The 25,967-nt window shown below is 36.6% G+C and overlaps 6 protein-coding genes across 6 annotated transcripts; all 6 read left to right on the top strand.

Annotated features, from left to right (window-relative positions):
• Positions 1–1,678: 1,678 nt before the first annotated feature.
• LOC138625977 (olfactory receptor 1E16-like) lies at positions 1,679–2,614 on the top strand. Its single transcript, XM_069707339.1, has one exon. It carries the CDS (start codon positions 1,679–1,681, stop codon positions 2,612–2,614), a length of 936 nt encoding a protein of 311 aa, XP_069563440.1.
• Positions 2,615–5,324: 2,710 nt separating this feature from the next.
• LOC138625960 (olfactory receptor 7G1-like) lies at positions 5,325–6,263 on the top strand. The gene has a single exon (XM_069707303.1). It carries the CDS (start codon positions 5,325–5,327, stop codon positions 6,261–6,263), a length of 939 nt encoding a protein of 312 aa, XP_069563404.1.
• A 3,204-nt stretch (positions 6,264–9,467) lies between these two features.
• On the top strand, positions 9,468–10,388 carry LOC138625961 (olfactory receptor 52B2-like). The gene has a single exon (XM_069707304.1). It carries the CDS (start codon positions 9,468–9,470, stop codon positions 10,386–10,388), a length of 921 nt encoding a protein of 306 aa, XP_069563405.1.
• A 6,373-nt stretch (positions 10,389–16,761) lies between these two features.
• Positions 16,762–17,736, top strand: LOC138625976 (olfactory receptor 2AT4-like). The gene has a single exon (XM_069707337.1). It carries the CDS (start codon positions 16,762–16,764, stop codon positions 17,734–17,736), a length of 975 nt encoding a protein of 324 aa, XP_069563438.1.
• A 2,534-nt stretch (positions 17,737–20,270) lies between these two features.
• On the top strand, positions 20,271–21,245 carry LOC138625975 (olfactory receptor 2AT4-like). Its single transcript, XM_069707336.1, has one exon. It carries the CDS (start codon positions 20,271–20,273, stop codon positions 21,243–21,245), a length of 975 nt encoding a protein of 324 aa, XP_069563437.1.
• Positions 21,246–21,445: 200 nt separating this feature from the next.
• Positions 21,446–24,352, top strand: LOC138625974 (olfactory receptor 2AT4-like). The gene is given in 2 exon segments (XM_069707335.1): positions 21,446–21,745; positions 23,717–24,352. Coding segments are annotated over 2 exon segments (936 nt in total).
• Positions 24,353–25,967: the final 1,615 nt, after the last annotated feature.

Genomic DNA, 25,967 nt, shown 5'->3' with positions numbered 1-25,967 from the left:
CCAAGATAACAAAGGAATGGCTTCGGGACAACTCTGTGAATGTCTTTGAGAGGCCCAGCCAGAGCCCAGACTTGAACCCGATTGAACATCTCTGGAGAGATCTGAAAATGGCTGTGCACCGACGCTCCCCATCCAACCTGATGGAGCTTGAGAGGTCCTGCAAAGAAGAATGAGAGAAACTGCCCAAGAATAGGTGTGCCAAGCTTATAGCATCATACTCAAAAAGACTTGAGGCTGTAATTTCTGCCAAAGGTGCTTCAACAAAGTATTGAGCAAAGGCTGTGAATACTTATGTACGTGTTATATTTTCATTCTTTATTTTTAATAGATTTGCAAAAATGTTAAACAAACTATTTTCACTTTGTCATTATGGGGTATTGTGTGTAGAATTTTGAGGAAAAAAATGAATTTAATCCATTTTGGAACAAGGCTGTAACATAACAAAATGTGTAAAAAGTGAAGCACTGTGAATACTTTCCGGATGCACTGTATGTTCTTCATCTGTTTCCTACTTCTTTAGACTGGTCATTAATACTGCTATTGTTATGAGGTGGGACTGGATAGGACCCACATGCAGACACAGAATCGAGTTCAAGTACAGAACAGACTTTATTTTCTGGTGGAGGATGAGTCCGAGGCAGGCTGGCAAGGTGGATAGAGTGTGTGGTCTCCCAAGGTCCGACACAGGGCAGCAGGCTAGATAGAGGTAGTCCGCGGCAAGACGACGGAATAGGACAGATGGCTGGTAGCATTGACGACAGGTTGCGGGTGAGTGGACGTAGGAGGTAGTATGGATCGACAACCCAGGACTGCAGGACCAGGGTTGATCCTCTCCTCTCCTCTCCTCTCCTCTCCTCTCCTCTCCTCTCCTCTCCTCTCCTCTCCTCTCCTCTCCTCTCCTCTCCTCTCCTCTCCTCTCCTCTCCTCTCCTCTCCTCTCCTCTCCTCTCCTCTCCTCTCCTCCTATTCAACAATTAGCCAAAAGATGTCAGTTTAAAATCTTAGCCGATGTCTTCTGAGGAGCCAGAAGGATTTTGAACCCATCTTGGACGTATGGTGGATGTGCAGACAGGGTCCTACTCAAACATACAGACATTGAACCCATCAATAACTTTTCAATAACTGAAAACGTTTTTACAGAGCATAATGCAGAACAAGATGCTTGGGGTGCATAAAAAAAATTGTTGTATTTGTGTTTTTTCCCCAGTGAAGTTTACTGCTTCAGTGCACAGATGGTCAAATATCCTGCCTCCATTAGATCTCTTTCACACAGGTCTCAAAAGTTTTGAATAGACACATTCGAGGGATCACTGCAAAAAAGAGTGTTTGTATATACTGTATAAACAGTACATAGTATGTAAAGAATATTGGCCGATGTATAAATATTGGAATTTTAATTATGCCCTAATATCAGTCGGGCTCTCCTCAAAACTTTATTCCCTCTAATACTGAATGTTGTTTATCTTTGTGAAGCCACTGATAATCCCAGAGGCAAACATGACGTGAACAAGTTACGGTCAGGGACACAAGCGTGATGCCAGATGAGCAGGGCAGCTCTCAGCACTTCAGGCAGCTTCACTCTGAAAGTGACATGTTGTCCAGACTTCTGCTGAGACATTGACTTGATTTACATTAATTAATTTTCATGGTTGTTTTTCTTTTCGCCAGTCAAATCAAAAATGGAAAACAAAACTTTTGGATTTAGTTCTGAGTTAACACTCCAACCTTTTGTTATCTCACCTGGAGGAAAGTATCCCATATTTTTTCTCGGTATTGTGATTTATTTTTGGGGAATTTCCTGCAACCTGACCTTGCTGACTTTGATTATTCTGAAGAGGAACCTTCACAAACCCATGTATTTCATCCTGATTAATCTTCCGTTCAATGATCTAATAGGAATAAGTGCAATGCTACCAAAAGTACTCTCAGATATCGTTACAGAGACAAATAAGATTTACTACCCTCTCTGTGTTTTACAGGCCTTCCTGCTCCACATGTACGGTGGCGGGATTTTGTTTATTCTTGCAGCAATGTCCGTTGATCGTTACGTTGCCATCTGCATGCCGTTACGCTACACCTCTCTAATGACCCCCAGAGTTGTCATTTGCATCATTTCTCTAGTTTGGGGTCTTGACTTTGTCTTGATTGTATCGTTGTTCTCTTTGCAGACAAGGCTTCCAAGGTGCAAATCTGTAATCATGAATGTGTTCTGTGATAACCCGTCTCTCCTGAAGATCACATGCGGAAACATGGCAGTCAATAACATCATAGGCCTGTTTAACACAGCCATCATGCAGGCTGTGAGCGTGTCTGTTCAGGTGTATTCCTATGTTAAAATTCTAATCATGTGTCTGGTGACACGGAAATCCGAAGCAAAGACGAAGGCTGTCAACACGTGTGTCGCACAGTTAGTTATCCTGATGATATTTGAAGTGGTGGGAACTTTCACAATTTTATCACACAGGTTAGAAAATGTCTCGGCTGACTTGCAAAGGATCATGGGCATGCTAATATTTCTTGTACCTCCGCTTCTAAATCCAATTGTATACGGGCTGTATACAAGTGAAATTCGAACCACTCTCCTCAGAGTCTTAAAAAACAGAGTGCCCTTGTAAATGTTTCACTGCAGCAGAGAATTTTTTTTTCTTTCTAAACTGCAATCATCCTCATAAAACTGTATTATCTCAGAAGCACTCTGACATATTGTAAAAGCAATATCAACTCTAAACGGATCCATAATATCAATATGAACTTGAGCATAAACTAAAATCATATTTGCATTGTGTTCATTGTGGAAACCCTGAATTCTAAATTAAGCTTCATAACAGGAAATTGTATTCTTTATTTCATTGACTGACATTTCTTGTTCATATAGTTTTGAATCAATGTAATATACTTTTTTTTTTAAAAGGGTTAGTGAAGTGTGGGGAAAATATCAAGTTATCTTAGTCAGCAATAGTGAGCTGGGCTTTAAGAGTGTTGGGGTCACAATTTATAAGTATGAGATGAATCTGGGTGAAAGTCTGTGATTCTGACTCTGATCATTCAAATATATTAGATGACATAATTGTTTCTCATTATTGGGATCTGTTCTTGTGTGTTTTTTTAGTGTGTACAGTGGTTTGTGTTGTTTAATACATAACAGTCAATAATACTGACCGTATACTGCACCAACATGTAATACTTCAAATCATACTTTGATTTAAGGACTTAAAACTGACTTGATGTTGAACCAGTTCTTTACTTGTCTTCATCATATTCACAGTGGATTGTATGTTTAAATATTGTTTTCTATAAAGAGGAGGGAATTCTGCAGCCCATCTTAACTTGTTCACATTTTCATGTACTGATGGTGTACTTTATGTTTCACAGCTTCCTGGTTTAGGAAGTGCAAATGACTTCACATATATGACCCCTCATTTTGTCTTCAAAATAAACAAAAATAGGTGGAATGTAAAATAACAGATGGATTGTTGTGTGATGTTTGTGGTCCATTAATAAAATACAACTATTCTGAAACAAAGTTTGTCAGGTATCATTGTTATATTCTTAACTAAAACAAAGGTTTATTATTATTGCTAAAGGTACATAGTTATAAATGATCTTTCTTTTTTTCCGGAAGAATTGTTCGAAAGGCTAAGAAAGTAACAGAAATGTGCAGCATGAATGAATTTTTTGTTTTTTAGTGAAAAAAAAATTCCCTAATCTTACTTTTGTTGTAACAGTGATATATTCGTCTATACAACAGACTAAGGAACTCTACTACAAACTAATAGACTTCTTCCATCTTTTTAACCATTGCCTTCACCCACAAAGTGTATAAACACTGATATTAAATAAGAATAAAATAAGCTGATTGATACAAAATAAATTTAGGAAGAAAATATATCCATAAACTAAATTTAGCACATATGGGACAGTATTGCATACATATATATATAGTGTGTGAACTTTTCACATGTGCATCCCCTAATATTAATTGTAAGGGTTCAGTGTGTAGGACTTAGAGCGATGTCTGAGCAGAAATGGAATATAATATTTATAACTGTATTCATTAGTGTATAATCACTGAATCACTTTGAGAATGAGGCCTCAATACTTTATATACATAGAGAGCAGGTCCTCTTCCAAAGAGCACGCCATGTTGCACCCACATGTTTCTACAGTAGTTCAGTGCAGACAAACTGAACACTGGCTCTAGAGACGGCCTTTTTACATTTGTAGCCAAACAACCCAATCTACGTCTCATCTGTCATGAAAACTTTCCTCCATTTGTCTTTTTCTTTGTCCATGTGGTCTCGAAAAATGGAAACGTCGGTAGCGCTAGATGTGTCCTTTTTGGAGCAGAGGCTTCTTTCTCTCAGTCCATGGCAGAAATGTGCCTTGGTGGTTCTTGGATTATTCCTGACCAATCCCAACGGATTTCCTCTCAGCTAAGGGGGACAATAACTTGTACTTTCATACAGTTGTTTGAACCGATGATTTGGCATCTGCAGTTTAGAAACATTCCTGATTTGTCCAAATCCACGATCTTCTTTCTCAGACCTTCTCTGAGCTCCTTGGACTTTCCCATTGTACTTTGTGCTGGTCACTCTAATGAGTGGTGTCAAACAAGCTCTTTCTATGTGGGCATGGAGAAATTAAGAGGTCTTTGCGAGGTAAAACACATTTTGGATCTTTCGGCACTACCAAATTAATAATGTAAGCGGGTGTGTGTATATTTTTGACCTGTGTAAATTTAAGAAAATCCATATTCAATTAAAATATATATTGTACACAGGTAGAGATGGATGGATGGATGGATGGATGGATGGACGGACGGACGGACGGACGGACGGACGGACGGACGGACGGACGGACGGACGGACGGACGGACAGACAGACAGACAGACAGACAGACAGACAGACAGACAGACAGACAGACAGACAGATAGACAGATAGATAGATAGATAGATAGATAGATAGATAGATAGATAGATAGATAGATAGATAGATAGATAGATAGATAGATAGATAGATAGAAGTACTATGCAAGGACTCCAGCTCTCTTCCCTCTGCTCTAAGATCTCATGGGAGATCACTGTCTTATATAAAAGACTAAATCTTTCTCTGTCAAGGCAGTGCGGGTGAGGATAACACAGCATACTGCAATAGGTAAAAAAAGAAAACCACTGGAACATTTGAATCAATGAATAGCAGCTTATTTGAAATTGCTAGTTAATAAGAACATGTCTGTCAGGTGAGAATACTTCTTCAGTGGACAACTTTTTTTTTTTTTTTTTTTACAAGTGGGAGGGCAACAACATAATAAAGACGGTACAATTATGTTTTCAAATTCGTCTTCAAATAATGTACTAAGTTTGGAAACATTGGACTTATCTACTCTTCAAATGTATCCAGCGTTTGTATTTGGAACACTTACTTATCTAATTATTGTCTTTTGCAATTTGCTGGTTTTATTAACTATTGCTGTGAGTAAAACTCTCCATAAGCCCATGTTCATCCTGCTGTTCAACCTGCCCATTAGTGACATTGTGGGTGCTACAGCTTTTTTTCCTCAACTCCTTTTGAGCATTGCGACACAGAACAGACTGATTTCCTATTCTGCATGTATTATTCAGGCTTTTCTGATTCATGTTTACGGCACAGCCAACTTGTTGATCTTGACTGCTATGGCATATGACCGATATACTGCTATATGTCGGCCACTGAGGTATAATGCCATTATGAATACACATATTCTAATTAAAATGATTATTTCAGTGTGGTTTATAAATTTCTCGATAATGTTAACGTTGTTTATGCTGCTTGTGCGTTTTAAAATTTGTAGGACACACATTGTGGATTTGTACTGTAACAATCCATCATTAATGAAACTGACCTGTGAGGACACCCGAGTGAACAACTATTATGGAATCATGGCTTCATTCGTGCTTCAGGGAGGCCCACTGTCAATAATAATATACACATATGCACAAATCTTGCGTACCTGTCTCATGACTAATCATGCGGATGCACGTCAAAAAGCCATTCAGACATGTGGTACACATTTAGTGGTTTTCTTGATCTTACAAATCAATACTGCCTTTACACTTATTTCTCATCGCATTAATGGCGTGTCCCCTTTCATAAGAAGGGCTTTTGGCGTGTCAATTCTGGTATTTCCCCCTATTTTGGACCCGCTTATATATGGGCTGAAAACTAAAGAATTTAAGCAGTGCATGATAATGTTCCTAAAAAGAAATGTGGATTTCACAAAATAACTGCTTTTCTACTGTGCCTTTACTTTTTTTGATGTTGTAATTGTTTTTTTAAATAAGTGTGAATTAAACTTTTATTTGGATAAATTATTGACAACCTACCTTTAAAACTTTGAGCATAAATAATCTCCATAAAAATATTTGTTATGCCTTTTTTCAACATGCACAATAAATACAAGCATGTACAAATTTCTCCATTCAGCTTGTTAGATATTTTGTGAATGTGTAAATTGTATTTTGTCCTAATTTATGTTAACATGTATGTTTATGAGCATTACAAGCCTTTTTCTACTTATTTTGTTCTACTATCAGTCATTTCAGAACTGAAAGATCACAGAAAGAAGCAAATAAAACTATGCTTCAACAGTTATACATACAATTCACACCTTAAAACAATGTATTATGTTTCTGTCTTGTATGAGTTGTATAAAGTGTATCTTTGTATTGTCATAATGTAAATTATGAAGACCCTGGGAAGAGTAGCTGCTGCTATGCAAAGGCTAATGGAGATCTAAACAAATACATGTAAACACCTAGATGTGAATGTTTTGTCCTTTTCCTCTGCATTATCATAACCTCTACAGACCGACGGTAATTTCTAATTTTAATAAAGGATATGAGAAATGATAGATCTTTTCAAAACTGCTGAAAGATATAAAAACCATCTTACATACAGTATGTAAAGGAAAATCGGTCTATATTCCACTGCAGGTGAATACACTTGGAAATAATGAAGTACATGTTGTGAAATGTATACAAATAAATACAAAACGCAAATGAAATAGTCTGCTTTATGTGGTCATTTTGCAGTTTTATATGAAATGTATGGATTAGCATGTGTGTTAATCTCCAGGTTGATTGGCTCATTGCAAATATATAACTGATAAGTTGGACAATAGACAAGAAAAATGACTTTAAGTGATGTATTTTTTGATATTATGCTGCCCTTATGTTTTCCTTGACAATGTCAGAAAAATGTATTAAAAATGCTGTGGTTGTGAATTATATATATATATATTCACTAGTCTGGGAGTGTTTTGGGAAAGCTGAATAGACTAATATATTTTTAAGATGAATATATTTTAAGATCTATGACTTGATCAAAACTGTATCTCAAGAAACAACTACTTAGACAAGTTACTATGTCTTCAAATCATTGTTTTGTGTCTATGGCAAACACATTTCTGTCTGCAATGCGAAAGAGTTTTGTTTTGATGTCCTTGGAGTGAATATATGTATTTCCTTTTTAAAACAGGAAAGTAGAACATCAGCAGCAGAGTCTAAACTAAACTAAAGTACCTTTACTTTGTGAAAACAAAACATGTGGAAGTGCAGTGGTGGTCAGATATGTAACATTCAACCATTTTGCCATTGTATTTGTCTCATTTGTTTAATTGGGGTCTCTATCGATTTAGAGGACTTGTGTCAGAACTTGATGAGGTTTTACGGTCATGTTTATATCAAAAATTCTCAGGTTCACACATTTACAAGCACCACTGTAAAAGTAATCATCAAAATCACAACTTGAGTTAGAAAGTGACAACTGAAAAAAATAAATACTTGAGAAGCAAATAACTGTGTAAGTAAAAGAAAAATATTGTGAATGTGACTGACATCTTTTCAACGACAAATGATCTTCTCAGGTACGGGAAGTGAATATACAGCAGTATATGAGATCATATTGTGATAAAATATCATCATCTCCTGATTAGATAATCTGCTGTGAAACAATATTCTTTATTGTCCGCGTTGGCAAATTGTTTTGGACTCATATTGCTGCAGTTGATAGATGTAATTCGGCATTTTAGACATTGCATAACAGCATTTATAAAAACATACATATGCATGCCATAGGAAAACAAACAAATAAACAAACAAAAAATACACAACATACATTTCAATCTTGATTTTCCAAGTCCTGGTTCCCACCACAGACTCTCAGAGGAGGCTCATTGCCCATTCACTTCTTCACTTTAATATGAGGAAGCCTATCTGTGGTCCAAACTTAGGTTTTTACGTACATAGTTTACTGTCACCTCGCTATTTTTGTATTTTTTTTCCTGAAGCTTTACATACTGTGTGTCTTATCAGCATTAGCTGTTTGAAAGACGATGGAAAAAGAAAACAGTGAGGTCACAAATTCTCTGTCTGTCTGCCTCACCAGCAGACGTGATGTCCGCAGATCAAAATAATGTCTTAAAGGAACATTAGCTAGCAAAGCCTTAATTATACAGGAGGTATCAAGATCCAATTCCCTGTTGCAGCATATTTTTATTGCAGTAGAAAAAATGCAGTCATTTTAGTCTAATGCGCAGCCACTTTGTGATCTCCATAGAAAATGCTGTTTAAAATGTGCTTACATTTAGAAGACCTTAATGGTCCAGTATCTCTGTTCACCCATAAGGGCCACACTGTGTATAAAGATGGTTGATACACCTTTACACGCACGGTTAGTCTGATATAGTGGTGTGAAGGATGTCAAAGTTAACTGTAGAAAATCCTAGTGAATTTTTTTTTTTTTTTTTTTTTTTTTTTTTATACCTATAGGGAGTATATTTCATTTTAATAATCTGTTTCTGTTTACTTTATCTTAAGTTAAGGGAGGTGGTGCAGTAACTAACACATTTCACATTCTTCCTAAACCCCTTGTGGGCCAACAATAACAATCTAAAGATACGTTTTAAAACCCAAACCCACCTAGGAGCTGCCTGCTGTTCAACAAAGGTCACATCAATAGAGCTGCTGATCCCTCTGAACATCGCAGCAGTTCTTCATTGAGAGCACTGCCATGACTGGGTAAAGATGATCCACTTCTTCATGCAATCTTTATTCTGCTTGGAAGTGAATGAGTGAACTGTTTTATGTCTGTCCTCTGTATATTTTGCTCCTGGAGTTTCAGAGCCAAAACATTAGAGTTGTCATTATGTACTGTTTATTATATATGATGTGTCATATTTAACTGAAATGTATGTGGCCTCAAAGGGAAGTGACGTGGATGTATTCGGCTTTTAATTTGATACATTTTGCCCTCAGTGGTGAGAATTTACAGTTTGTTCTTTAAAACTCAAATATGACTGTAATTTTCATTCTTTTCACATAATTTCTTATTTACACATTTTCTATCTGATTATGTCCTAAAGTGGTTTTGGGAATTGATACTGAAGCTCTGAATGAGCTTTACATTTTCTGGGGAGGAAGAGCATAAAAATGGACAACCAGCACAACACGTCGTCTGTTTTACAGCTGAAGGGCTTTAATCTCTCCTCTGAAAGCACCTTTCCTGCATTTCTTTTTGCTTCTCTGAGCTACATGATCATAGTTTTCTGCAACCTTATTCTAATCCTCACCATTGTGCTGAACAAATCCCTGCATCAGCCAATGCATATATTTCTGCTGAACCTTCCCATCAATGACCTCATCGGTTCCTCAGCGTTCTTTGTACAATTCTTAAAAGAAATAGTGACAAAGAGTGGGACAATACAGCACTCAGCTTGTGTTGCTCAAGCTTTCTTTGTCCACATCTATGCAGCAGGTTCTGTGTTCATTCTGACTATGATGGCATATGACAGATACATTGCCATATGTTGCCCTTTGCAGTACAACACTTTGATGACTTTTGCTCACATTATGAAAATAATCACAAGTGTGTGGATAAGTAACTTAATTCTAATAGGTGTCCTATTTTTTCTACTTTTGCGTTTACCCCGCTGTCGATCTGAAATAGCACACCCCTACTGCGATAATCCCACTTTGCTGACTTTGGTCTGTGCCGACACAACCATCAATAACATTTATGGGCTGTCTTGGTCTACTCTTTCACAGGTGTTAGCAAATGGAGTGATTTTGTATACTTATCTCCGGATCCTTATTGCATGTTTCAGATCTAAACGCTCAGACACGAAAGCCAAAGCTCTGCAGACATGCGCCACACATCTCCTGGTTTATCTCCTGCTGGAATGTCTCGGCCTTTTCACCATCATATCATACAGACTCAAAAACATTTCACCCAATTTTGGAATGTTCATGGGGATGTTGACATTAATCTTCCCACCAACATTGAACCCAATCATCTATGGATTAAAAACAAAAGAAATTCGAGAAAAAATGGTGCACTTTTTCCAGGAATAAAATCTATCCAATTTAGCGCACTGTATTTCAACTCAACTCAAAAAAATTTTTTGAGGACTGTCTCATCCTTCCATTCAGAAATTATCAAAGCTGCACTGATTAAAGTTCAGAAAAAACTCTATTTATCTGTCTTCAGGTCTTGTATGCAACTGATTAGATGTGACCTAACTTGAATGATGCATCTTATTCTCTGCCATAGAAAATATGGAGTCATTCTTTATGAGACTGAATTAATGGACCTAGACTGAAATTTACCGCTTATCATTATGTCTTTTTAGCTTGGCTTTTAATTAAGGTGCCTTGGGTTTGGTTGTTTATTTTTTGTTTTACAAATGTATTGTTTTTTTCTTTATCTTTAGTGAATATATATATAGTTTTTATTTATATAAATATATATATTTATTTTTTTGCCAGAAACTCAAGAGAATCTTCTTATGCAGCTAAATATAAGTAATAGTAAATAAAACTGAACCTGTTGCAGTTACCTTGTAGTACACTGACTGACCCTTACCGTAATGAGGATTATCTTGTTATAAATATGTTCATAAATAATGAACCCTGATTACTTAATGACTATGATGTGAATAACTGTCCATAGTTGTTATATGTTGTTATGGCTAAATGTTTGCTTTATTTAGCTCTGTCGTCCTTGTTTTGTCAGAATATGTCAGTGTCGCTTGCTGTAGGTTTGTTCTTGGCACTGTGTGCGAGCACATTGAGAGCAACTCGAAATCTGACTGAAATTCCTTTTAAGTTTAGACAACCTTGGCCAATAAAGCTGATTTTCATAAAGAATGGTGTTGTCTTCTATTAAATTAATGCTTTTAGGTTGCATGTTGTGAAGTTATCAAATAAGTCTAAATTGTAAAATTGTACAAAAGCACATTACTCTTGTTCTTGGTGTAATATTAGACTTAGAGACATACAGCCTTTTACTACAGTGTTTAAATTTGTGACTGAGTAAGGCACGACAGCAAATCTCATAATCTGCAATTTGACACCTGAGTCATCTATTCTACTCTCTTCTGCTGATGTTAAATGCTGTCTTTATAGCTGTATGAGAGGAAAACATTCCCTGCCAACATTGTATTATTTTGAAATTCTTTAGAAACACTGTAAATGAAAATAATTCCTCAAAATTGACACATGAAAAACATAATTACTTGTTTGATAATCATTCTTAGAGATACTTTAACAAAAATATACTTTTGTCTCCACTCTGTGGTGAAGTTTGATATTGCACACATTGATCTGACTTCATCCTCATGATTCATTTATAGTGTACTGTACACTAACATTTCATTGTCTCCATTAAGCTTTTATTGGCATGATATTAATATTCATTAATAAACAAATAATAGCAATGGAAGAGTTATCAACAAACTTTCCTGATGTAGTGGATTTAGTTGATGATCCAGAGAGATGTTACAGTTTTACAAAACTCCAATAATACTAACTAATTGTTGTATATATAAGAGGCCACAAAAATGAACATCTGTATTTCACAGCTCCTTTCAGCTGTACTTTTTTTCTGCAAGTAAACGGTAAAAACAAAAATGATTTAATGTACAAAATCTCACTGCTATTCTTCAATTCTGATCACCACGGGATAAAATGTGCTTTGAACTATACCGATGGGGTGAGATGATAATTTGATTATTTACTCACCACAGCTAAAGTTGACTTTACTAAAGGTGTCTACAATACAATACACATTTACCCTCACATAAACAGTGATGTGACTTGTTTGGTGGCAAATATGATATTGTTATATTTTTATATTTTCAAATATTTTACTACATCATAAAACATGAACGCTGACAAAATTAGAAACAAAATAAACAACATCAATAGTAAAGAAACCGTTACAAGCCGTACAACTTAATACACATATTTTTAGGGGACATGGGAGTAAAATCTGAATGTGTCATAAAGCACAAATATGGGCAGACAATAAAACATTAGCCTAAATAAAAATGTTCAAATAAAAGGTATTACATCATTTGAAGGGGCCCTGTTTTACATGACTGACTATCCTACACTTACATTGGCACTTTTTTTTTAAATTGTCTCCCTTGCGATATTTTTTCCTCGCAGTTGATTATAGAACCCAATGTGTGCTCTACATTGTATTTTGCTTCATCGAGTGTAGGAGAGCTTATGAAACAGTTTCTCAGAAATATATCAAAAATATGTTTTTCTCATTTTGCAGTTCATGAACCTTGGGAAACACAGAACCAATCAAAATGTGCTCCTCGTAATGTTTACCCACATCTGATTGGTTAACTGTGGGTGTGTCATCAGCCTTCAGAGGAACTTTGAGCGAGGCACAGCTATTCATTGCGTCATGGTTACCAACAGTTGGTTACTGTTTTCTTAACTATGCTCATTAGGTTAATGACCTCTTTGTTTACAAAGTGTTGATCGGATGAAAGTGTCTCTCTCAGTCCTCGAGAGTGATGAGTCCTCAGTACTTCGCTCTGGTAATGAACCTCAAAGGATTTGGTGACACAGTGCAGTAAACAGCTACTGTTTTACTTGGCAACATTTCCAACAGTGACAGGAGAGTTGTGAAAGTTAAAGAGTAGATTTCCTCTGGGTTGGACTTTATAAAGAAATAATCCAAAAAAAAATTCACCATGAAAATGATACAAGAAGATCTTAGATGTAAACTGCACGTAGTAACTAATTATATTAGTCAACAGGTTGTTTTCACATATGGTCCATTTTAAACAAACCAAACTCAGTCTCCTTAAAGTGGACCATCAGAAAAGGGACTCAGTTCTTTTTGCATTCTCATTGTGGGTTCATTTGAGAGGACTCCCTCCACTTCAGCTTTGATAAGGCCTCAGTCCTCTTTCTGTTCACAATGATCAGTCCATCCCAAGGAAACGTTTTTTGTTTTTAAACTTTTCTGAGAATATTATGTCCTAGTTATGTTATCAGCAGGAAGTTTTGTTGTTTTTGTTGTTGATGTTCTTATTAAAAGGAAAATATTCTCTCAGAACAGTTTTGTCTTTTTTTTTTGTTCTCAGAAGACCCTGAGGTTATCAACTGAATTCCTCCTAAATTAAAATTATAATGATGTAGTGTATCATTACTCCATCACAAAAAATAAAAATACTTTTTCTCAGAGACAAAGTAAGTATTTCATATGCATGAGACTTTTGTTTTTGCCTGACAAATAGCTCCAGTCTGAGACTTCAGTGTCCTTAAAACTGCCATATACAGTGCATCCGGAAAGTATTCACAGCGCTTCACTTTTTCCACATTTTGTTATGTTACAGCCTTATTCCAAAATGGATTAAATTCATTTTTTTCCTCAAAATTCTACACGCAATATCCCATAATGACAAAGTGAAAATAGTTTGTTTAAAATGTTTGCAAATCTATTAAAAATAAAGAACGAAAATATAACACGTACATAAGTATTCACAGCCTTTGCTCAATACTTTGTTGAAGCACCTTTGGCAGAAATTACAGCCTCAAGTCTTTTTGAGTATGATGCTATAAACTTGGCACACCTATTCTTGGGCAGTTTATATATATAATGTAAGATTATAATTTCATGCAATGTGGTGTGATAATAGTGTGGAGTATGGAAATGCCAAAAATGATCAGCTGAGATTTTTGCTTTCACCAGCAGCAGGTAGCACCGACATTTGTAAACTACATTACATCCTCAACAGGAGTGTGACTAAAGTGTGACAGTTTAATAGTTTAATAGCCACTTTAAGATTTAACTATTGCAGTTGACCCTAACTAAATGTCTCTGGAATCTGGATTACTCTGATGCAGATATGCAAAAGCATGTAACTACATCATCAATTTTTAATCTGAATAATAATCCAACAAGTAGTTTTATAATTTCAAAGACAGCATCTTACAGTTTGTCATCAACAAAATTGTTTAACAAGCTTTTGCAATTCACGTGGCTTTGACTACATTAATAATATATGTGCAATCTTTATCTACTAATGTTATATTTAGTGCAACAATTTATCGTACAAAGTTTTTCCCAGAGTAACATGTTTGTTTTAGACCAGTGATACAAGCAACAACACAAAAGAGCTCATGGAGGCACTTAATTAGTGTCTCATGTCAATGGTGATCTCAAGTGTTTAATTAAAGTGTGCGTGTGAGTAGAGGCCTCTGTGTGTCAGTTCTTATGTCAAAACAATCTTGTGCAATGTTGTTTTCTACTGAACTTTTAACATCAAGTTAACATGTATTTTTTGTTGAATCAGTTCTTTGCTCAATGTTTGAGAGCGTCAACTCTTAAAAATGGAATCTATAGAAGATAGATGGATGGATGGATGGATGGATGGATGGATGGATGGATGGATGGATGGATGGATGGATGGATGGATGGATGGATGGATGGATGGATGGATGGATGGATGGATGGATGGATGGATGGATGGATGGATGGATGGATGGATGGATGGATGGATGGATGGATGGATGGATAGATAGATAGATAGATAGATAGATAGATAGATAGATAGATAGATAGATAGATAGATAGATAGATAGATAGATAGATAGATAGATAGATAGATAGATAGATAGATAGATAGATAGATAGATAGATAGATAGATAGATAGATAGATAGATAGATAGATAGATAGATAGATAGATAGATAGCGCAGCACCAAGACATGTATGGAACACAGAGAAGCTATAACCTTTGTGAGTAATTACTCCAAGTTTCGTCACTTGATCAAAACCCACACCAGAGTGACACATGTTTTTGTGAGCAGTGGTTCCGGGTGCATCTGAGATGTTTAACGCACCTAAAACTTGAGCAGAGAGCACACATCTAAGTTTGTGACAAATTATTGGGGAACAGAAAGAAGTAGCAGGGAGCCAAATCTGGCGAGTATGGGTGGTTTTCCCTCACACCTCAAAACATCACATCAGAATTCGGTGTTGGACAGTATGAGGGACAAAATTCATGGTTGCGGAAACATGAATGTCACTCAAAACAGCCCGCCCGGCTCCTTGCTTCATATCCACAGGCTGCCTGAAGCATTTGAAGGGTTTCTGTGATCGATTTCCAGCGCTCGACACAAAAGTTGATGAGCACCTTGTGGTCATGTCCACAATAGCAGACACGCCAGACCATCACTCACAAAAACGTGCGTAACTCGGGTGCTGATTTTCATCAAGCGATGAAATTTGTAACACTACCTCATTAAGGTTGTATTTTCCTCCTTCTCCATGCACGTCACAGTGCTGTTCGCGTGCAACAGGAGCAGTCTCGCAACTTTATGATGCACCTTGTATATCAGCTGACATATTAGTTGATCTTATTAAATCTATGAAAAAGAAATATAAATGCGGTGAAATGCATGCTACAGTATAAAAGTAATCTGCATCACAAAACAATCTGTTTTTTGGCAGAACTCCAGATTCTGGTACGCCAAATATACAATTGTTTTTAACTTACATTCCCTGGAGTTAAACCACAGCTACAATTTATTACCGAATGGTAATGATAAAAAACTAAAAGGCAGACATTAAGACCAAAGGCTTCGCATATTTGCTTGTAACCCTGAGGGCTATGCGGTGAAGAAATTGCCTAACATTGAACACGAGATGAGGGACCACCATTAAACCCTGGGGATATTAACACTACGTTGCTCAGTATTAATTCAAGTACACATTGGGGTTTTGTTAAATTGCAGTTATTAGCTCATGGGGGATTTATAAGCCATTAGCATTATTAAATCAGTGGGTCTTCCAATAAGCTAAAATGAGCTGAGTGTTCCTCACTATGCAAAGCATATAGAATATCTCCTCACTGGTTAATTTCATGTTATTATTAATTAGAGCCTAAAAAGTAGAGTAAGTAGTAGAGTTATTATGATTTGTTCTATTTACAGAATATTACACCATTAATGAATCCAGTGGGTGTACTGCACTTTTTGTTATTCTTAAGAGTCATTCATGGATGTCTTTCTACTTGACCCCCCAAAAAAAGAAAGAAAAAAAACTGCCAATCGTGTGGCTTGGAGAGACTAACTGACTGAACATTAATGATCCACAGATAACACAAAAAGGATGGAAACCACACCTTCATGACTAGGCAAGTGCTTTTAAGTGGTGAACCAGCAGGAGACTCAGCAAAGTTCACGACTATGTTGTTTGAGAGAGTGCACATGTAAGCTGATAGAGGTAACTATAGTCAAACTAATGCTTAGGTTTTATTTTCATGCATATCATTGGGGATTCAAGAATTGTAAAACAAGCAATTGTCAACTAGATATGTAATATATGTAGTACAGCTTTTGTTTAAATGTTCAGCCAAAGTGTTTTATCTAATGTGTTGTATGCTTTTCAGACTTTAAAGGGTATTTCTGCTCCATCATGCCAGAGGGAAATCACAGCATTGTGACAGAATTCATTTTAACTGGATTCCCTGGACTTCCTCCAATATACAACGGTCTTGCCTCAGCTGTGTTGTTCTTGGTGTATTTGTTAACTTCAGTAGCAAATGCTACCGTTCTTTTTCTGTTTGCAACTAACCGGACTCTTCATAAGCCGATGTATTATATAATTCTAAACCTGTGTGCATGTGATATTCTCTTTAGCACGACCACTCTCCCAAAGATCATCAGTAAGTATTGGTTTCAGTCAGGGACCATTTCTTTTACTGCTTGTTTTATCCAAATGTACTTTGTTCACTATCTTGGCACAGTGAATTCTTATATTCTCTTCCTGATGGCTTTTGATAGGTATTTGGCTATCTGCCATCCACTCAGATATCCAAATGTTTTTAAAAACTCAACTATCCATATTCTCAGTGTTACTGGATGGATTGTTTCTAAGGCAGGAGCTTTAAATTTAGTTATTCGGGCATACCCTCTTCCTTACTGTGCTTCGAACATAATCAATCACTGTTACTGTGATCATATCAGTATAACAATGCTGGCATGCACCGACAGGGCTCCTTATGGATTTCCTGCTTTTGTGTTTGCAATGGTTGTGCTAATGGGACCTCTTGCGTTTATAATTTTTTCATATTGCTCTATAATTAGAGCAGTGCTTCAGATTGCCAATTTGCAAGGTCGTCTAAAATCTCTGGCCACTTGTAGTACTCAACTGATAATAATCTCATTGTATTACTTGCCCAGATGTTTTGTGTATTTAGCCAGCAATGTTGGCATTAAATTTGATACTGATGTGCGAATAGTAATCATCATGATGTACAGCCTTGGCCCCCCAATGATCAATCCACTTATCTACTGTTTAAGAGCTAAAGACATGAGGGAAAGCTTGCGGAAGCAATTCCACAGAAAAAAGGTTCTACAAAAAGCGAAAGTTTCAGCTATTAGTAAGTGATTAATCGATGCATTTCAGTCACTTTGACTGAAAAAAAAATCAGCAATCTCATGGGGATGATGATAATGAATGATTATTGATGGCCAATAGAGATTGGAAACTTTATTTCAGAGCTTTTTTTCCCCCACTATTATAAAAATATGTATTTTTTAATTATAAATAGTGATATATGTGAACATATTGACAATCAAAGATTTTATGATACTTGGACTCCCAGGACTTAAATCAACATATTGTAGGCTTGCGTTTGCTCTTCTCATTTTCACCTACATGGTTATTCTTGTTGGAAAGATATTTATTTTAGTTTTCATTGGGTTTGAGAGGTCTTTTTTTTATAAGCCAACATGTCTGTTCTTTTGTCTTCTGGCAATGAATGATATGTTATGTGGGAAAGTGACTTTATAAAAAAAAATTATGAAGACATTTTTAGGGGGACGAAATAAAATGTATAGTGCCTCTTTCATGCAGATGTATTTTGTTAATTCTTTGGGCGGTATCATTTTTGTTCATCAGCTAAATATAGTACTTGATTGTTTAACTGATGTTTGTCTTACTTTAAAGTATCCTGGTCTTATTACTAATAAAACTCTCTCTCTATATATACATTTATATATGAACGACAAGCAATATTCACTTAACTTCCTTACCTCGCCTTATTATTGTGACCACATAACATTGTTTTCATTACAAACTTGGCATGTGGTTGAAAATATGTTCAGTTGCCTGGTGTCTATCTTGCAATATTTAGTCTCTAGCTTCCACTTCCATTTGTCATCATTTCACATTTTTTAACTGCTAGTTATTTCTTTCTTTTGTTTATTAGCAGCCAAAATGTTTTGTTGCTTTTTAGCTCATGCTGCAGGATTGTTGCAGTCCTTTTCATTGTTCATTAATCCTATCATACATTGCTTTAAAACCAGCAATTTCAATGATATTGTGTAGTACAAATCGCAAAAAGCAAAAGAAGGAATGAAGCAATATTCAAAGTAATGAAGACACTGTCAGAATATATACATGATACATATGAAATAAAAATGTTTCTAAACCAGCCAGACCTTCTCCCCGTCTCTCAAGTTCTAATTCAATTCAATTTTTTTTATAGCGCCAAATCACAACAGAGGTTATTTCATGGCATTTAACACATCAAAGTCCTTGCAGCAGAACTTTATAATATTATACAGAGAAACCCAACAATTCAACAATTCCCACATAAGCTGCAAGGGAAAAACTCCTCTTTAAGGGAGAAAAAACCCCAACAGAGGGAAGGAAAAACTCCCTCTCAACAGGAAGAAACCTCCGACAGGACCAGGCTCAGAGGTGGGCAGCCATCTGCCTCAACCGGTTGGGGTGAGAGGAGAGCAGAGAGAAAAGGACAGCAGAGATATACAAGACAAGAACTGTTGGTGGGGATGACAATCGCAGAGCAGAGACATGCAGCTCGATTGCGGGACATCTGACACTCATTTCTTTCTAGCAAAACAGACAGCATGCTCTCTGCAGAGCATCGGGTTATCTTCAATCTATTGCGTCACTAATGCCATAACATAACCTCCAACCTTATCATGCTTAAAACCTACAAATAAATCTGTCTTGCATTCAGTTAACTTTAAGTTTGGTCAATGATTGACCAGTTAGCCCAGCCCACACAAAGCACACTCTCACGTGAATCCTAAAAGACAGGCACATCGAGAGGTTTGGTAAAAACTACAGATTTGTTTGGGGGTCCACCAGCCCACTAATGTGGCTGACCAAAGGGTTTTGTTCTGGTATGCTTTGCAGCTAACAGACTACTTTAGTCACAGAAGGACTACCTAATACCCTTGACTGTTTGTATGGAGCCTCCTTCCCAAGCAGTACGGTTAGCATTAGTAGTAGCATCATTAAATCAGTGGCTCTTCCAATGAGCTAAAATGAGCTGAGTGTTCCTCGCTATGCAAAGCATATGTAATATCTCCTCACTGGTTAATTTCATGTTATTATTAATTAGAGCACAAAAAGTAGAGTAACACCACCTGAAAACATATTCTTATTAAGATTTGTTCTATTTACAGAATATTACACCATTAATGAATCCAGTGGGTGTACTGCACTTTTTGTTATTCTTAAGAGTCATTCATGGATGTCTTTCTACTTGACCCCCCCAAAAAAAAAAAAAAAAAACTGCCAATCATGTGGCTTGGAGAGACTAACTGACTGAACATTAATGATCCACAGATAACACAAAAAGGATGGAAACCACACCTTCATGACTAGGCAAGTGCTTTTAAGTGGTGAACCAGCAGGAGACTCAGCAAAGTTCACGACTATGTTGTTTGAGAGAGCGCACATGTAAGCTGATAGAGGTAACTATAGTCAAACTAATGCTTAGGTTTTATTTTCATGCATATCATTGGGGATTCAAGAATTGTAAAACAAGCAATTGTCAACTCTATATGTAATATATGTAGTACAGCTTTTGTTTAAATGTTCAGCCAAAGTGTTTTATCTAATGTGTTGTATGCTTTTCAGACTTTAAAGGGTATTTCTGCTCCATCATGCCAGAGGGAAATCACAGCATTGTGACAGAATTCATTTTAACTGGATTCCCTGGACTTCCTCCAATATACAACGGTCTTGCCTCAGCTGTGTTGTTCTTGGTGTATTTGTTAACTTCAGTAGCAAATGCTACCGTTCTTTTTCTGTTTGCAACTAACCGGACTCTTCATAAGCCGATGTATTATATAATTTTAAACCTGTGTGCATGTGATATTCTCTTTAGCACGACCACTCTCCCAAAGATCATCAGTAAGTATTGGTTTCAGTCAGGGACCATTTCTTTTACTGCTTGTTTTATCCAAATGTACTTTGTTCACTATCTTGGCACAGTGAATTCTTATATTCTCTTCCTGATGGCTTTTGATAGGTATTTGGCTATCTGCCATCCGCTCAGATATCCAAATGTTTTTAAAAACTCAACTATCCATATTCTCAGTGTTACTGGATGGATTGTTTCTAAGGCAGGAGCTTTAATGCTAGTTATTCGGGCATACCCTCTTCCTTACTGTGCTTCGAACATAATCAATCACTGTTACTGTGATCATATCAGTATAACAATGCTGGCATGCACCGACAGGGCTCCTTATGGATTTCCTGCTTTTGTGTTTGCAATGGTTGTGCTAATGGGACCTCTTGCGTTTATAATTTTTTCATATTGCTCTATAATTAGAGCAGTGCTTCAGATTGCCAATTTGCAAGGTCGTCTAAAATCTCTGGCCACTTGTAGTACTCAACTGATAATAATCTCATTGTATTACTTGCCCAGATGTTTTGTGTATTTAGCCAGCAATGTTGGCATTAAATTTGATACTGATGTGCGAATAGTAATCATCATGATGTACAGCCTTGGCCCCCCAATGATCAATCCACTTATCTACTGTTTAAGAGCTAAAGACATGAGGGAAAGCTTGCGGAAGCAATTCCACAGAAAAAAGGTTCTACAAAAAGCGAAAGTTTCAGCTATTAGTAAGTGATTAATCGATGCATTTCAGTCACTTTGACTGAAAAAAAAAAAATCAGCAATCTCATGGGGATGATGATAATGAATGATTATTGATGGCCAATAGAGATTGGAAACTTTATTTCAGAGCTTTTTTTCCCACTATTATAAAACATACATATTTTTTAATTATAAATAGTGATATATGTGAACATATTGACAATCAAAGATTTTATGATACTTGGACTCCCAGGACTTAAATCAACATATTGTAGGCTTGCGTTTGCTCTTCTCATTTTCACCTACGTGGTTATTCTTGTTGGAAAGATATTTATTTTAGTTTTCATTGGGTTTGAGAGGTCTTTTTTTTATAAGCCAACATGTCTGTTCTTTTGTCTTCTGGCAATGAATGATATGTTATGTGGGAAAGTGACTTGATAAAAAAAAATTATGAAGACATTTTTAGGGGGACGAAATAAAATGTATAGTGCCTCTTTCATGCAGATGTATTTTGTTAATTCTTTGGGCGGTATCATTTTTGTTCATCAGCTAAATATAGCACTTGATTGTTTAACTGAAGTTTGTCTTAGTTTAAAGTATCCTGGTCTTATTACTAACAAAACTCTCTCTCTATATATACATTTATATATGAACAACAAGCAATATTCACTTAACTTCCTTACCTCGCCTTATTATTGTGACCACATAACATTGTTTTCATTACAAACTTGGCATGTGGTTGAAAATATGTTCAGTTGCCTGGTGTCTATCTTGCAATATTTAGTCTCTAGCTTCCACTTCCATTTGTCATCATTTCACATTTTTTAACCGCTAGTTATTTCTTTCTTTTGTTTATTAGCAGCCAAAATGTTTTGTTGCTTTTTAGCTCATGCTGCAGGATTGTTGCAGTCCCTTTCATTGTTCATTAATCCTATCATATATTGCTTTAAAACCAGCAATTTCAATGATGTTGTGTAGTACAAATCGCAAAAAGCAAAAGAAGGAATGAAGCAATATTCAAAGTAATGAAGACATTCAGAATATATACATTATATATATAAAATAAAAATGTTTCTAAACGAGCCAGCCCTCCTCCCCATCTCTCAAGTTATAATTCAATTCAACTTTTTTTTATATAGCGCCAAATCACAACAAAGGTTATTTCATGGCACTTAACATCAAAGTCCTTACAGCAGAACTTTACAATATCATACAGAGAAACTCAAGACAGTCAGAATATATACATGATATATATAAAATAAAAATGTTTCTAAACCAGCCAGCCCTTCTCCCTGTCTCTCAAGTTCTGACATTAATTTCTTTCTAGCAAAACAGACAGCGTGCTCTCTGCAGAGCATCAGGTTATCTTCAATCTATTGCATTACTAATGCCATAACATAACCTACAACCTTATCATGCTTAGAACCTACAAATAAATCTGTCTTGCATTCAGTTAACTTTAAGTTTGGTCAATGATTGACCAGTTAGCCCAGCCCACACAAAGCACACTCTCCTGTGAATCCTAAAAGACAGGTACGTTGAGAGGTTTGGTAAAAACTACAGATTTGTTTGTGGGTCCACCAGCCCACTAATGTGGCTGACCAAAGGGTTTTGTTCTGGTATGCTTTGCAGTTAACAGACTACTCTAATGACTACCTAATTCCCTTGACTGTTTGTATGGAGCCTCCTTCCCAAGGAGTACGGTATCACATTACTATAGAGTCCAAATTCAACCTAAAAGATAGTTTGTAAAATGTCCAATCTGCACTGATTAATTGGACAACCTAACCCGTATCCTAACCTAAAAATCTGATGACCTTTGGTAATAATGATGGAGATCTAGCAAGTGTCCATTGTTTTTATTTATTTACTAAACAAGCTATCGAGTAAGCAAGTTACAATCAAGCGTGACATTACCCATTGGTTTGTGAACTCCCATTCTGAAGCCTCAAGTATTTTGACCATAATCATTTTGCTATATTTGGGACAGAAGTGACAATATTTGGACAAGATGGGGAGGAGCAAGCGGTGGATCAGACTCAATCTCCGAGGACACTACGCCTGCCCACCTATAGTGGAAACGTGACCGCACCACAGGCCTGTCCATCAAACACAAATTCCCCCCCAAAATATATCGCTTTTTAAGGCCTAAAATCCAATTAACTACGGAATTATTTTCAGATGGACTGCCAAAAAAACTAATAAGAAGAATTGTAGTGAATGTCACATGCCTTGTGGAAAAAATGTATTGACTTTGGCTCCATAGACCTCCATTTAACTTCTTTCATGGAACACAAAGCCTTTTTGGAACCAACCCTTAACAGCCCTCAGTGATATTGCAGTTTAAGGCACTTCCGCATTGGCCTCAATTTTCAGACCACAAAGATACAGTACATCTACTTTCATATACAGCCTATGTTAGTAAGCAGCATAAATGTGAGAGTTATTCAACAGAAAAACAACTGAGCAACTTTTAAAGAAACATATCCAAGGTTAATGGATTACAAGTCTTTTATTTTGTTGGTAATGGCTCTGGATCGATATATTGCTATATGTATTCCACTGCGTTATCCTGTTCTAATTACAAACAGAACCGTATCTGTGCTGTGTGGGTTTGCTTGGTTGATACCTCTGCCTTTAATGGCAGCTATTATGTTTCATGTTCTTACTTTACCTTTCTGTAAATTAAATGTCATTGCTCAGTGCTACTGTGACCACATTTCCATAACAAGCCAGGCATGTGGAGAGGATGTTAAAATAGTTACAGTCACTTCACTGTGTGTAGCCATGTTTTGTCTTTTGCTGCCTCTTGCATTTATCTTGTTTTCCTACATTTCCATAATTGCAGTTATTTTGAAAATGTCCACCGTTGGAGGGCGTAAAAGCACCTTATCAACTTGCACACCACAAATATTCATCACATGTCTTTTTTACCTACCCAGATGTTTTGTTTATATTGCTAGTGCTGTTGGCTTTATTTTCAGTATAGATATTCGCATTATATTGATATTGTTGTACAGTCTTTTTCCTGCGGCTGTTAATCCAATCATATACTGTTTCAAGACCCAGGACATCAAGCAGACTTTGATAAAGGAGCTCAGAACAACTAGGATTGGAATAGAGGTGAAACTTTCTATCTAATTACTGAATGATGACATAAGTGTGACTGTATAATAGAAAAATATTTTAAAATAGGTCAAGACAATGTGTAAATTATGTCTTTTGTGTCGTTGGGTGTTTCATTACTGTAAAGCATGTGTTTGGCAGCAGCTCAGATGATAATGATATCTCAACGGTACTTACTGGCAATTTCCGCTCTGCACTGTACAATTTCCCAAATTATGATGGGATTCCAGATACCAACACTAAATTCTAATTTTAACACACACACAAGGGTGTATTTTACTTTCCTTTTGGGCAGCACTTTGCATTTTACCATTGTCTAAAGTGTAGATAATGTTCACTAACACGCATAAAAAGCTTTTAGGAATGGACTTTTTTTTACAACCTGTTCACATCTGCATTTTTCTAGGATGTTTACAAAGAAAAGGGGCAATAAACATTTTGTTTTGAAGGGCACAGAAACGACACATGTGGTAGGTATATGGTCCCCCCAGACATAGAGCAACAGGTAGATTTTCTGTCTGACTTCAATAGTGAACCACTAACCAAACAATCCTCTGGAGCCAGGGAAGCTCTGGTGCAATTTTGTTCACCACAGTAGAACAGTTTTAAACCTCAGGGCTGTGAAGCAACACCACCGTATTCTATCATCACTATGTGTTTTGACATTTAAATGGAGTTTGATAAAGTCTCAGGCTTATCTGTAATTATTTGTTGATGAGATGTGGCGTTGATCTGGCTGCCGGTCCTCCGCTCATCTGTCAGATTTGGTGATGTGTCCACTGAACAGCCCACCTTTCTTTTCATGGGTCATGTGATGCTTAAATGCCCAACAAGTTGTATTCAGTAAAAAAACACAATATCTCTCATCAAACAAGAAATTAACACCCACTAAAACAAATTACTGCCTTACATTTGAATACATTAGCTGCTGCACATGTAAAACTGGGACATTATGTGTTTTTAATCCTATGAGGATTTCACAGTTATATAAAATTAGGTTTTTAAATGTGTTCAAATTGATATGTGGTGTCAAATTTGCTCTGTCAAAGTTGTTCAAATAAAGTATGTGCTGAGAAAATAATTAAATTCCTATCAAACGCTGATTTAATTGGAGATAAAGTTTTAGCTGAATTTCAGGAACAGGACCACGCCTCAACCACTCCCCCACTTCCGGGCCACACTCCTATAAATATCCACCCACTCTAAACCTCGGCCTGTTCGCGTTTTCTGCATCCGGAACCAGACACCACGCAGAAGGAAAAAACAAAAACAAAAATGATCTTACCTTGGACCAAACATGGATCTGTTGTTCCTCAGCCCGCCTGACGATGATGACGATTGTTTTGCCTTCACACAGGCCACCCATACACCCAAGGGAAGCCCTCGATCTGCTGCCCTCTCCAAAAATCCCAGGGATACCCACTAGACGCCGCCAACCGCCACCGGGAACATGCTGCAGGATTGTTGCAGTCCCTTTCATTGTGCATTAATCCAATCACATATTGCTTTAAAACCAGCAATTTCAACGATATTGTGTCGTACAAATCTCAAAAAGCAAAAGAAGGAATGAAGCAATATTCAAAGTAATGAAGACAGTCAGAATATATACATGATATACAGTGGGTACGGA

This window comes from Brachyistius frenatus, unplaced genomic scaffold (assembly GCF_029030835.1).
Source record: "Brachyistius frenatus isolate BFR_SWC_R1_liver_20210118 unplaced genomic scaffold, ASM2903083v1 Contig_68, whole genome shotgun sequence".
Lineage (NCBI taxonomy): Eukaryota > Metazoa > Chordata > Actinopteri > Embiotocidae > Brachyistius > Brachyistius frenatus.
Note: the sequence above shows the minus strand (reverse complement) of the source record. Positions and strands in the feature narration are given on the sequence as shown.